Source organism: Mobula hypostoma, chromosome 7 (assembly GCF_963921235.1).
Source record: "Mobula hypostoma chromosome 7, sMobHyp1.1, whole genome shotgun sequence".
NCBI lineage: Eukaryota > Metazoa > Chordata > Chondrichthyes > Myliobatiformes > Myliobatidae > Mobula > Mobula hypostoma.
In genome coordinates this window covers 141,434,897-141,449,478 of record NC_086103.1, presented here as the reverse complement: position 1 = coordinate 141,449,478, position 14,582 = coordinate 141,434,897, and the positions used below count along the sequence as shown (strand labels likewise).

The 14,582-nt window shown below is 39.4% G+C and overlaps 2 protein-coding genes across 12 annotated transcripts in view; one reads left to right on the top strand and one right to left on the bottom strand.

Annotated features, from left to right (window-relative positions):
- The window catches only part of zmym2 (zinc finger, MYM-type 2), a 147,457-nt gene extending 143,245 nt beyond the window's left edge, over positions 1-4,212 (bottom strand). For 4 of the 6 annotated variants that reach the window (XM_063054160.1, XM_063054166.1, XM_063054165.1 and 1 more), the window contains exon 1: positions 4,155-4,212. The gene's annotated coding sequence lies outside the window, so the exon portion shown is untranslated. The remainder of the gene's footprint in view (positions 1-4,154) is intronic. The other 2 variants (XM_063054162.1, XM_063054161.1) reach the window with 2 other exon arrangements.
- Positions 4,213-4,714: 502 nt separating this feature from the next.
- The window catches only part of LOC134349598 (paraspeckle component 1-like), a 131,885-nt gene continuing 122,017 nt past the window's right edge, over positions 4,715-14,582 (top strand). For all 6 annotated transcript variants that reach the window (XR_010018722.1, XR_010018723.1, XR_010018721.1 and 3 more), the window contains exon 1: positions 4,715-5,151. Coding sequence is in view for 2 of the 6 variants with exons in the window: in XM_063054159.1 (XP_062910229.1) it covers positions 4,837-5,151 (315 nt within the window). In the remaining 4 variants the exon portion in view is untranslated. The remainder of the gene's footprint in view (positions 5,152-14,582) is intronic.

Here is a 14,582-nt window from a genome sequence, read left to right as displayed (position 1 = left end):
TGTTCATTCTTCAAGCAAAGGGATTTAAATCAGGTCCTTGCTTTACATGTTGTGGTAATCTGCTGAATATTTCAGGCCTTCTCTGCTTTTAATACAGATTTCCTGCACATGCAGTGTTAATTCAATTTGTAAAGTTAAAACAAGCATTAGGATTACATGGAGCATGAACTAATAATAAATTTTGTGGGATTGAAGCAAACCTTACTGGTGGCTGAGCAGCTGGAAAGAAGTAGTGAGATGGTTCAGAAGAAAATCTCAATACGCTTTGCATATGACAAGTGCAGGAAGTTCCATCTCACAGGTCAAACAGGAATTACATATTCTTAAATAGGGACTAAATCCAGCAGGTTTCCATGGAATATTATTCGGTGAACAAGGATCACAAGCTTTAGGATACTTAGGAAAATGGACAAGGATCAATCAAGTATAAAATATTTAGCAAGGGGAGTGCAACTTCAATGAACGTGAACAGACTATTCAATGGCTTTTCAGAGGTTTTGAATACATATCATGCAGCAACTACTTAAGACTCCCGTTGAGACTTCAGAAGGAATATTGTGTACAGATCTTGTCTTGGAAAATGTACACATGGATAGAGGAATACAACAAAGGTTCACTAGATTGATTCCTGGGGTTAAGTAGGGAACAGCGTGACCAGGATGGTGTCTGGAAATTGCCTTTTGAGGATAGATTAAGCAGGCAAGGCCTTCTGGATTTTAGAATTTAGAAGAATTAAGTGGTGACATACCCCGAACAAAATTCTTACTCAGTTTGATAACATGGAAGCAGAGGTAATGTTTTTCCACAGCTGAGAAGTCCGGAACCAATGTCATAACAACAAAAATAAATATTTCATTGGTTTTTTTTGCACCATCTCAATGATTAGTCTGATGGCATGCAGGCTCAGCTTTTTTTTTCGTACCTTGGCATATGTGATATTGAGCCAATAGTCAAGGGATCAAAGAACTCAGGTCTGAGACAAAGAAAAAAGATCACGCAGAGAATCTCCAGATTCCTCAGCCCCAGAAGGGTGATAGAAGCTAAATTGTTGATTCCATGCAGGACAAGTATGAAGGTTTTCAGACATTAAAGGAATTGGGTGATATGAAGTCAATCCATGAAAGTGGCACTGAGACAGAAAGTCACTCATTACCTTATTGAACGACAACAGGCAAGGATAGGTTTTATATTGCTAACGCTAGTCTGGAATTGGAAGATGTTTGAGAAACTGCTCTGAATTTTTTCAGTTACAAAGGCTAATTTAAGAGCTGCATGAACACATGACTAACAGATGAAATATCCAACTTTCAGAATGGAGCAAAGTGTATTCAGAGGACTAAAACTCTCATTGCAGTTGGTAATACTCAGTAGTAATCCCAAAATCCACAGGTGATTTAAATACTGTAACAACGGAAGATGGAACAATCCTTCTAAAAGACAGACAATCTGGTGAAAAAAAGCTGAGATCATTAAAAAATAATTCAATATAGTGAAGAATTGAGTATAGCACAGAGATACATTTTGGTAGGAAGACTAGAGAAAAAATAAATTAAATGATGTAATCTTAAAGGAAGAAACATCTGTGATTTATGCACAAATAATTGATAGCAGAAGTTAAAGATGAAAATGCTGGATGAATGGCCTCCAAGTTTTTTCAAACTTAATGGAAGGGTCATAAACCACACTTCTAATTTTCTCCAAATTCAAACACACCATAGTTTGTGAAAACCAATGAAATACATTAGGAGGGTTAATCTCTTTCCAATTCAACAAAATGGACCTTCGAGCCATTAAAGTAAGAAGTGCAATCATCCGGCGTGATGAAGAGGTTAAACTTGAAAAAACTTGGAGGCCATTCATCCAGCATTTTCATTTGATGTAATTTGATCATTTCCAAACTTGTTTTATCTCTCTGTACTGTTGTTGGAGAGGAATGGAGTCATCAACACTAAGGTTTTCTTCTTTTCCATTTTTAAGTTGTTAGTTTTACCCAAGTCTCTTAGTTTAGTTGATTAATTCTGCTTTTCTTTGGGGATGGGGTTTGTTTTTTTTTGTTTTGTTTTTTTTTCTTTTTCATGATTTTTTTTCCAGTTTTTTTTTCCTTTGTATTATCCGTTGTTAGTTCTACATGATTGGGAGCTTTGTTACTTTACACTATTTGGTTTTGCAATTACTTTTTTTAAGTGTAACAATATATCTCCTACTATTTGTATTATTGCTATGCTTTGTTTCTATATTTTGAAATTCATAAAAAGATTGAAAAAGAAAGAAGTTAAAGATGAAAATAGATTGGCATTATTAAAACAGCACAATCTCAAACTTAAAATAATGGTTAAGTGTATACAATTCAGCAATATTTTTATGGACAGGAGATTGAAGGGTGTAAGGTGATTGTCCTTATTGACAAGCAAATTCAATTAGAAGTTTTATAAACTGAGAAAGTTGGATGGAGATTTGCTACCAATAATCATAGTTCTTCACAGCTTTGAACAAAGATCCTGCTCTCCCCTCACCCCAAGTTTATCACGAGATTTTCCACTGGTTGGCAAGAACTGCAGAAATAGGAGAAAATTTATAATCCAGAAGGCATAACTTGAAAGAAAGCACATTCGCTCCCCATTTTCAAGAGTGAATAGAAAAAACAGAATCAAGGGGAAAATCTTCAAGTAAATTTGAAAGTAAATGTTTAAGAGTGGTCTATCATTAAGGTGACACAACCACAATAGCTTCCGCATTTGGTGTATCATTGTACCCTTGATAGTTTCAGATGACGGAGACTCTGTTCGAAACCGAAGTTTGAAGCCAAAAAATATCAGACTATCGGATTCAATCGTGTTAAACAATCCTCGGTCACGATTAACAAAGAACAAAGCCAGGATGAGAATAGAAAGAGAAAGGTGTCAAAGTATAAAGTATAACCGCAAAGGAAAAAGTGATTTATATTTCGCTTTACAAAACGTGATAATTCCCGAGTTTGGCTATAATTCAAACCCAACCAGTAACACATCACAAAATATACCTTCATTGCATTCAAGTCGTTTATTTCCGTTAAAAGAAACTGTTAGATAACGGGGAAAGAGACCAAATCAACAAGATTTCTACAACTCTGAAATGTTTGTTATTAAATAAAACAACTGGGTAGATGGCAAGTTTCTATACCGCCTCAATATCGACTAACAAAAGCCATCAAAACAGGGTGCTGAACCACTTTCCATACGTGAAACGCAAGAAGGGATTGGATCAAGGACAGTGGTTAATCCCAAAATCTGGGCTGGATTCTCTTCGGAAATCTTTCCAACCCCTTCCTATTACCCTACAGCCAATCACAAAAAAGTTTAAGTGTCAAGATCCATAAGAATACCATCTAACTGCAACAAGGAGATTGCATTTTTTTGCTTTTGTGGCCTAGAGGCGAAAATAAGAGAAAGAAACATCCCAGCTCACAGGTTAACACCAATCTCCGCGAGGTTCCCTTCTCCCCACCCCGCCTTCAACACACGCATCAAATCGCTTGTGGCGAACGTCGGTGCGTTTTCCTATTCACACCCACAATGCTAGCAGAGAAAAAATAACTACCCATTCGGGATTAGAAACCAGAGGAAAGGGGCAAAAGGGTAAACATTAACAATTTAGCAATTAATAATAAATTGCATAAAAACACTCAACATTGGTTGAGGATAACTCTCGCAAAACTGTTATGGGGGAAGAGAAAGAACAACAAACAGCTTTTTTCCCCCTCTAACTGCAGAAAAAACACAATAAAATGCCCCAATTGCTCAATAAAAATATAAATTGCGTGGGATTTTCACTTCATCTGGGATACGAACTAATTTCTAAAAATGTGTGAAATTCCCAAAGGAAGAGCATTTTTCCCAAGACTGCCCTCTTCCTTCCCCCCCTCCCCCCAATCCCTCGCGAGTTTACCCCCTTCGTTGCGGTACTAACGCACGTCCGCCATTAGAGAGCGAGCGAAACAATACGTGCGGGGGATTAAAAAGGGAAAATTAGAGGCGGGACAAGTGAAACTTTACTCAATTGACTATTATTTTCACTGATGAAATCCTAGAGCTGCACTATACTTGTTTTGAACCCAAAGCCGTTATAACATATCAAAAATAGGGGTTAAAGCAAGCTTGGTTAATATCACATCTTACCCGATTTCCCAGAGATCTACACCGACCGCACTCGTTCCAGTCCCGGGCTAGTCTTCGCGTCACTCTAACTTGATAATAGAAGTCCCGCCTTTACTGCGTACTGGTTGGTAAATTGCTCGTATTTCTCGCAAGGGGGACGATATTCTGACCCTTCTGTGGTTCCTGAGGTCTGTCACTCTTCATGACGACATCATCTTCCCGTCAACACGTTAGGTTGATTCCAGCACATTGCTCAGAATCCCTGCTCTGAAGAGGGCGCTCTGTGATTGGCGGGGAACCAAGCGGAAGCATATAAAAATAAATAATAGATTAATTTACTTCAAAATCCCTCAAATTTAATAGACGATTTAAAAAGGAAAATTAGATTTTTCAAATAACTGTCTATACAATACTGGCAAAAGAGGCAATGATTGATGGGAATTGTCGTTTCTCTGAGATGCCCTTTCAAGAGTAATGCTGAACCTAACAGCGACTGGAAAGAGCAGCCTGGAGCTCCCACAATGCAACAGAGTCGGCGTGGCGTCGCCTGCTCGACGTCATTCAGGTTCAAGCACTGGAGGGCTGCGCTTCGGCCGCCATTTTGAGTTTATATGAGGGAAGTGGTGTTGCTTTATTTCATCTCCGTAATTAGATTTTTTTCAGTATTTTGAGTAGTTCTGGTTACAGTCTACCTACATCGGAGATGCAGTCGAATCAAATTAACCGGAATTTAAAGCAAGTGAAATTGGAGAACAGTCGTAATTCCCCAGTAAAAAGAGACTATGACACTGCGGATCTTGAAGAAATCGTAACAGGCGGAGAAGGTGAACCCCTCATAGTGGATATTAAAAATTTTCGCAGGCCGGGAGAAAAGACCTACACGCAAAGGTGCAGACTCTTCGTTGGTAATTTACCCACTGATATAACGGAAGAGGATTTCAAGAAATTATTCTGGAAGTATGGGGACCCTTCCGAGGTTTTTATCAACCGGGACCGCGGATTCGGATTTATTCGGTTGGTGAGTTGAGTTGTGTGTTGGTTTGATGAAACTGTAAGCGCCATGTTTGTTCATACAGCTCAAAATTCTTGAATAAAGACAATAATATTGGAGAAAGTTATTAAGCTAGGCTGCATCAGCCTAGAATCTGCGTTCACGCTTCTGGTCATTTTTCTCGAATCCTTAAATTGGGATCAAAGTTTACTTATTTTAAATAATCTAAAGTATAAATTAAAACACATACTAGAAATTTTAAATCTGGGCAGCCTTTATTCGCCAATTCTATAACTGCTGACAGGTTGTCTAATGTTTCGATTAACTTGGACATTTTGCAATTGTATTTGCAAATGAGATTTAGTGGAGATAGTGCCGTGGATTAAAGGTGCTATCTGTAGATGTGCGCGTACTTTTTGAGTGGTATAGCTCTTTATGAAAGACAAGTATTGGCATTGAAGTGTCTGCAAGACTTTTGCTTACGTATTGGAAAGACAATCAAGATTATGATTTCGCATAATTGTAAAGCCGCCGTTGGCCGTCGAACTGAAATTTTGTTTATAAAAATGTTAACATTCAATGTGCAGTTGGCTTGTACATTGTGTTATTATGTTTTTAAATCCACACGTATAAGTTGCTAACAGTTTTAGTCCCAAAAATGTTTCAAGGGACAGGTCAGAACACACGGTCGGGCTTAAATCTTAACATGTATGGAATAATATTTCAACCCAGTCACTTCTAATATATGTTTTCTACTATAGTGTTAACGTTAACTTAATCTGCGTTCAAAGTATTGCTGATGTATTCCAATTATTTTCAGTATCTAACTTAAGTGAATTATGCAGGATCTAGTTTCATTGGATATTTCATTGTACGATTGGGTATTGGAAGCTTTTACAAACAACAATATTTTGAAAAATAACACAAAGTTTTTGTTTACGTTCAAAAACCACTTTTTGTCAAAATTGGAAAAGGGAGCAAACAAACATTAATAACAGTGAATATGAGTGAGAGATGATGCAGCACCTGGACTACTGTTGTAAGGAGTGAAAGTAAATGATTCTATGCCTCAGCTATATTATGCAGTTATATGGTGTTATTGTTAAACAGACCGTGGGAATTGCTCTGCAGACTAGACTACTGATGGAAAAATAAAAATTGAGGAACAATTATATTTGATATTTCACCCTAGCACACTGCAGTATACCCAGATGGAAGCTGTTCAATCTTGCATTGGGTCTCGTAGCAGAGTAGGATATCACAGTCTGGTGGATGAAAGTGAAAATGCAGAATTAAAATGGAAGACAATTGGAAATTGAGGGATATGAGAGTCCAGTAGGCTTCATGCATGGTCTCACCTAGAAATGTCAACATCACTTTTTGCTGCCATGGGTTTTGCTTGAACTACTGAATACTTATAGCATACTTTTCTCATTTTAGGTTGCTGCTTCTTTCCTTTCTGAAAGATTAATGCTCCTGAAATCTATGTTTGTTTTCACCAATTGAAGGAGACTGGTTTGTGAACACTTTAGAATGTAGTAATAAAGAATAGTTATTTATTTTTCTTTGATCCTATATTGACCAGGAGTAAAAAGGAGCAGGAAAAGTTGGGGAATATAGATCAATATCATAGTCATACTTTATTGATCCCGGGGGAAATTGGTTTTCGTTACAGTTGCACCATAAATAATAAATAGTAATAAAACCATAAATAGTTAAATAGTAATATGTAAATTATGCCAGGAAATAAGTCCAGGACCAGCCTATTGGCTCAGGGTGTCTGACCCTCCAAGGGAGGAGTTGTAAAGTTTGATGGCCACAGGCAGGAATGACCTCCTATGACGCTCTGTGCTGCATCTCAGTGGAATGAGTCTCTGGCTGAATGTACTCCTGTGCCCAACCAGTATGTCATGTAGTGGATGGGAGACTTTGTCCAAGATGGCATGCAACTTGGACAGCATCCTCTTTTCAGACACCACAGTCAGAGAGTCCAGTTCCATCCCCACAACATCACTGGCCTTACGAATGAGTTTGTTGATTCTGTTGGTGTCTGTTACCCTCAGCCTGCTGCCCCAGCACGCAACAGCAAACATGATCGCACTGGCCACCACAGACTCGTAGAACATACTCAGCATTGTCCGGCAGATGTTAAAGGACCTCCGTCTCTTCAGGAAATAGAGACGGCTCTGACCCTTCTTGCAGACAGCCTCAGTGTTCTTAGACCAGTCCAGTTTATTGTCAATTCGTATTCCCAGGTATTTGTAATCCTCTACCATGTCCACACTGACCCCCTGGATGGAAGCAAGGGTCACTGGTACCTTAGCCCTCCTCAGATCTACCACCAGCTCCTTAGTCTTTTTAGATATGCTTTATCTATTATCAAATTTCTGTAATTATTTGTCATAAATTTGGAAAATAATAACTTGGTAGTAACATCATGGTTTTATGGAAGAAAACTTGCATTTGTCAAAAATGAGGGATTTGTAACTATATAGTTAAAAGGGGTGAGTGGGAAGTTACTGACTAATGATCTGGATTATCAAGTTCTTTGGAAAGTACGTGGTCTTTGCATTAAACAGAAGACTTGCCTTTTTATCAATTGTCTGTTTTCAGGTTGGTAGACTTGTTTGTTAGATACTCTAAGATTAATCCCACTATGCCTGAGCTATTCACAGTTTTTATTACCAATTAAGATGAGATGATGTAGCTGTTAGTTTATGATACGATAGACTGAGAAGAGAATGCAGAGACTAAAAATATATTGAAGTAAAGAGATTGAATAGTGAGATGAATAATTGTATAAGAACAAAATGAGATGCAATAGACTGCAAATGCTTAAATCTGGAGCAACAGAATTATGTTTATTGTCACTGACATAGGTCATGCAGTAAATAGTTTACCACAATCACCACAAACAATGAAGCGGGGGAGCAAAGGAGAAGTGAATTTGAGGGATGAGCCATGCTGGTGTGATGGAATTGGAATGAGTGGTTCATAGAGGAGTTTCGTTGAGTGCAAGGTTGGATCTCTCTAAGCGCCGAGCCAATTTGGAGAGGTAGAGAATGGCTTCAGGCTGGGCAACAAAGGCTAGGCCCATAGTGGTTTGCTGCAGCAGGTCCTGATGCAAGGTATGATCTGCTATTTGGACAATTTAAGCACCATCCCAGATAAACTGGGAAGTCGGTGTCGGGAGCAGAGGTGAGAGCCGGCCCAATTTCACTTGCTCTCCCACAACAATCACTCCTCTCTCCATGGCTCTGAGGCTATGAGACTGCCCCGGCTGCTGTGCTTCCTGTCTGTGAGCTTCACAGTGACTTGCTCCGCTAATATGATGAACTCAGCCCACGGCTTTGGCCTACTCTGGGCTGCTCCTAGGGGTTCGGATCTAAGGACTCATTTTGGTCCAGAATGCTTTTGCACATTTCTATTTGCATGATTTTCCTCTATTGATTTTGGGGGGGGGGGGTTCTTGCTTTGTGGCTGCCCTTGAGACAAATTTCAAGGGTCTTTGATAAATGTTTTACAATAGCAGGATAGTGAAAACAAATAATGTTATAAGCTACAAACAAAAGTGCACAAGAGAAGTCACACGGAAGTATTTGTTATCTGCTTAGAAATCTAATAGCAGATGGAAAGAAGTTATTCCTAAAATTTTGAGTATTACCTTCCCAGTGGTGGTAATGAGAAGAGGGCATGTCTTGAATGGCTTCTTCAAGATGTCCAGTGGTTCTGCCTGTGATGGAGCTGGCTGAGTCTACAACCCTGTGCAGCCTCTTTCAATCCTGAGCATCGGAACCTCCATACCAAGCAGTGTTGCAACCAGTCAGAATGCTCTGTACGTCTGTAGAACTTTACAAGAGTCTTTACTGTCATATCAAATCTTCTCAAACTCCTAATGAAGGAATTTATTTAGTGAGAAGGTAGTAATTCTGTGGAATTCATCACCACATTTGGCTGTGGACACCAAATTATTGGGTATATTTGAAGTGGAGGTTGATAGTGTAAACGTAACTTTGCTAGATCAAATAACGACAGCACAAAAAGATCATTACTTATCTTTCCACCCGTTCATTTCTTTGAGCTCAGCCGGGAGGGAAAGAACCTTTCTCATCTCCCCGGTGGTTCTACAAGTTCACTGCCTGATGTCAGAATTGTCAGAAGTTATAAGGCCACCGATACAAAAGAACAATCAGTTTGATAACTATTCCGGTCAAGTCAATGGACTAATGATACAGAGAACAATCAGTTTGGTAACTATTCCGGCCAAGTCAATGGACTATTGATACAAAAGTACAATCAATTTGTTAGACACTCCAGCCACCTTAATGAAAGAAAAGAATGTCCTACCTGGTTTGCTGGAGCCACAATTTAATTATGAAGATAAGAACATCTGTCAAATTTATGCTTTAATTAAGAAAGGAATGTTCTGTCTATTTTTCATCAGGCACTGCTTTTGTCAAAATCAAAAGGTGTGAAAAGCCCAGAGACATCTGATGTGGATCTGGGCGAACTTTAATTATCTTGCTCCAAAGAAGGCAGCTGTGAGACATTATTCAAACACACTGCAGTCACAGACATAGTTAGTACTGAATCCATTGTTTTGCAGGAATCTTGAGAATCCCCCTTTCCCTTAAACTTTATCAATAAGTTCTTGATTAGAAAGGATTTCAAAGGGGAGAAGGCAAGAGAATGCGATTGAGAGGGAAAATAAATCATCCAAGATTGAATGTCAGAGCAGATTCAATGGGCTAAAGCACCTAATTTTGCTCCTATGACTTATGGCCTTTTATGCTTGCATCAGTGTGTTTGGCTGAAGATGGGTTTTCTGAGATACTGATGCCCAGGAACTTCAGTTGCTCACTCATTCCACTGGTAACCCTTCAATAAAGACTGGTGTGTATTCTCCCGATTTCCCAGTTATGGCCAAGTAGGCAGTATAAAGAGGAGCAGGGGAGGATTGATAAAGGAGTTGAGGTGATTGGTGAACTAGTGTAACACTGTTGAACATATTGACCAAATGACACTAAGGAACAGAAAGACCGACAAAGTGGTAGATATAGCCCAGTTCATCACAGGTGAAGCCCTCTCAGCCATTGAGTACATTTGCATGGAGTGCTGCTACAGAAAAGCAGTATCCATCATTAGACCCTCAGCATCCAGGGTAGGCTGTCTTCTGGATATTACCTTGAGTGACAGGGACAGAAGCTTTAGGCCCTACACCAACAGCTTCAGGAACAACTATTACCCTGCAATCATCAGGCTCCTGAGCCATGGTGGATACCTCTGTAGATGGAGGAGGGAGGAGAAGATGGTGGCGTGACACAGCGCGCGCGGCTGTTCCGATTGAATATCATGTTGTGTAACTGGGGTGGGGGGGGCGTGCACAATCCGGATTTGATGGAGACAGCCGTGAGAGTGCGGAGGAACACCTGGAGTAACTTCTGAAATGCCTGCTTCGCTGCCGCTGCTACTGTGCAATCGAGAATCTCCAGAGACGAAGGCCCCAAATCCTCAGCTTTGCCTATTGCTTGTTGCTGGGGCCGGGGTCAAAGTGCTCGGCAGGGATGGTGTTCGGTGTCAAAGAGGTGGTCGGAGGCGCGGAGTTTTCGGACGGAGTCGGACTGTGGTCGGGTGCTTCCAGTATCCTGCATCGGCAAGTTGGCGGTGCTGGAAGTTTACCCTCTGCGTGAGATGATGGGACTTTTGAGAGACTTTGAGACTGTATCATGCCATGGTCTGTTCTTATCAAATTATGGTATTTCTGTGCACTGTTATGATGTGGTTTTTGTTAGTTGTTAAGTTGGTTTGTCATGTGTTTTTGTGATATCATTCTGGAAAAACATTGTATCATTTCTTAACGCATGCATTACTAAATGACAATAAAAGAGGACTGTGTGTCCTCATAATCTAATCTAATATATTTTTATTTTTACAGTTTGTCTTTTGTACATTGGTGTTTGTCAGTCTTTATGTAGTTTTTCCTGCAAAGAATGGATCTCAAAAGTACTATATTGTAACACATGTTCTTTGATAAGAAGTTTACTTTGAACTTTTGAATGTGTACAGTTACAAAGTGCTTTTTGTGTATTATTTTGTATTAAGTTTTCTTATGATGGATGTTCCTCTCACAGATGCTGCTTGGCCCACTGATCTGTGGTGGCCAGTGCTATCATGTTTGCTGTTGTGTGCTGGGGCAGCATGCTGAGGGTAGCAGACACCAACAGAATCAACAAACTCATTCGTAAGGCCAGTGATGTTGTGAGGATGGAACTCGACTCTCTCACAGTGGTGTCTGAAAAGAGGATGCTGTCTAAGTTGCATGCCATCTTGGTCAATGTCTCCCATCCACTACATAATGTACTGGTTGGGCACAGGAGTACATTCAGCCAGAGACTCATTCCTCCAAGATGCAGCACAGAGCGTCATAGGAGGTCACTCCTGCCTGTGACCATCAAACTTTACAACTCCTCCCTTGGAGGGTCAGACACCCTGTGCCGATAGGCTGGTCCTGGACTTATTTCATAATTTACTGGCATAATTTACATATTACTATTTAACTGTTTATGGTTCTATTACTATTTATTATTTATGGTGCAACTGTAACGAAAACCATTTTCCCCCTGGGATCAATAAAGTGCGACTATGACTATGACTTCAGAGGTTGTTACTTGAATTTATGTACACTTCAATGGGAAGAAGAAATATGACTACTTGAAACCATCATTTAAATGTTACTGCAACACACATCAAAGTTGCTGGTGAACGCAGCAGGCCAGGCAGCATCTCTAGGAAGAGGTACAGTCGACGTTTCGGGCCGAGACCCTTCGTCAGGACTAACCAGCATCGTTCACCAGCAACTTTGATGTGTGTTGCTTGAATTTCCAGCATCTGCAGAATTCCTCATGTTTGTGTATTTAAATGTTACTGTTTGTTTCTGAGAGCATGAACTTGCTAAGATAGGGAGCAATAGAAAAAGTCAATGTTATTGCAAGGCCTTTGTTACAAGGAGTTGAAATATAAAAATAAGTCCTTGATTATATGGCGAGGGCTTGGACATTTAATTTAGAATTGTGTGTATTGTGGATTTTCAAACCTAAGGATAGAGATACATGCCCTGTAGTCGATCCAGTTTAGTGCTTGGTTGAACAGATTGTCTGGTTAGAGTTTCAAAAGATGAAATGACCTCTGAGTTGGATTAATGGGAAAGGTTCCCAGAACACAAATTCTGCAAGTGCTGGAAATTCAAAGCAACATACACAAAATGACCAAGAGTCTTGGCCTGAAATGTTTTTTTCCATGGATGCTGCCTGACCTGCTGAGTTCCTCCAGCATTTTGTGTATGTTGCTTTGCATTTCTAGCATCTGCAGATTTCTCGGGGCTGTTTACATTTCTGGGGAGTCTGAAGCTACCTTTGCAATAAGTGGTCATAGTTGAGATTTAGGAAATTTTTAGGCACAAAGGTAATTGGAAATTAGGCAAAAAATGTGTTCATGTCAAATAATCACACAAGATCTCACTCAGTTATAGTATAGACTTCAGAGTATGTGAAGGAACTCAGCAGGTTATGCAGCATCTTTAGTAAGAAGTAAAGATTCTTTCTGTGCCAACTTTCTTTGATTGTGAGAGGACTGGTTGCAACATTTGGCCCATCAACACCTAAAATGTGGATTGAGCCTATGATTTGTTGAATCAAGGGCATAGCTTCAGTTTTTCAATAGTCAAACTATATATATATGTGTGTGTGTATATATTATTAATGATTCTGCTTCTCTCAATGTTTACTATTGTATTGTACCTTATTTAATTCGAGATTTGTCCACTTGAATTTAAACTACTTTTGGACAGGCCATTGAAAGATCTTGGAAGTAATTATAAAAAACAGCTATTATCTGCAGAGCAAAACAGATGGTACACTTTTTGAATATTGTCCAGCGTGATTTGAAGTTTCTGTTTAGTAGATTTCCTAAAGGACAGATTTAACAAAGAAAGTCTATTTAACCAAGCTTACATTATCTGACCAGCCTGTAAACTGAGAACCAGTTAGCTAGTTACCTGTACAGCTTTGTGAGGGAGTGCTAAGACCTTTTGTTATTTTTCAAATTAAAGAACCACACTTAGGTTTTTCTATCACTGACATGTTGTAAAATTTGTTTTGTGGCAGCAGTACAGAGCAGGTTGTAAAGTTTGTTGTAAGTTACAAGATAGTGAAAAAGATGAATAACGAGATAGTATTTAGTATTTATGGGTTCATGGACTGTTTTGAATTCTTGGTGGTGGTGGCGGGGAAAGAAGAATCTATTCTTAAGATATGTAGTGCGGGTCTTCAGGCTCCTATACCTCCCCTTTGATGGTCTTAATGAGAGAGCTTGTCCAAGATGTTGAAGGCCTTTAGTAAGAATGCTGCAGCCTTGAGCAGTACCCCTTGATGTCCTTGATGATGGTGTGCTCATGATGGAGCTGGCTGAGTCTACAGCTTTGTGGGATGCAGTGCATTAAAGGCTCCTTGCCAGGCTGTGATTCAGCCAGTCAGAATGCTTTCTACCGTACATCTGTGGAAATGGTCGTTTTTGATAAAATACCAAATATCAAGCTCCCCTTGAAGCGGAACTGCTGGCATGCCTTTTTTTTGTGATTGTGTCAATATATTGGACACAGTATGGATCCTTTGAGCTTGAAGCTGCTCAGCCTTTCCACCACTCAATGAGGACTTGTGCAGGTTCTCCCGACTACCCCTTCTTGAAGTCTGCAATCAATTCTTCGATCTTGTTGGCATGCAATCCTTTCAAAGAATCATTCTCCAGTACCATAGTGTGGAAAATGCTTCCATTAGTATCTTAAATGTGATCATTTTTTTGCATCTGTTGAGAATTTTTCAAATTGTTGCATTTCTAAGAAGTGTATATAAAATCATGAAAGATATTGCATTGATTAAATCTTTTTGATAAGTTTGGTGAAATTAATGAAATGAAGCAGAGGCAAAATATTCTGATTGTTGCATAGATTGTGGAGTGAAAATTGAGAAAGATGTCTTTGCACTGAAATAACAGATGGTCTGGTAAATGCTACAGTGACATGCCCAGCAAATATAGGCAGTTGGGAAACCTTTGGATATGGTGTCAGCAAAAATAATGTCAGGGAACTGTGAGAGGTTATTCAGAATGGAGATTGATGCATTTCTGGATACTTGGGGGATAATATGGGTAAATGTCACTGAGATGGAAATTTATCTGTGGACCTCTGTGATGCTAAAGGCCAGATAATCTGCTCTTAAGTTCTTGGGTATGAAATATGAAGATTGAACTTAGTTTTTTTTCTGTACAGTAAACAATTTACAGGGGGATCTCAGTGGGTTGAATAGCATCTATAAGGTGAAGAATTATCATTTTTTTCGGTTTTAAACCTTATACTGAGTTTGGAACAGAAACATTAACAAATCTTTCTCCCACACCCCCTCCCT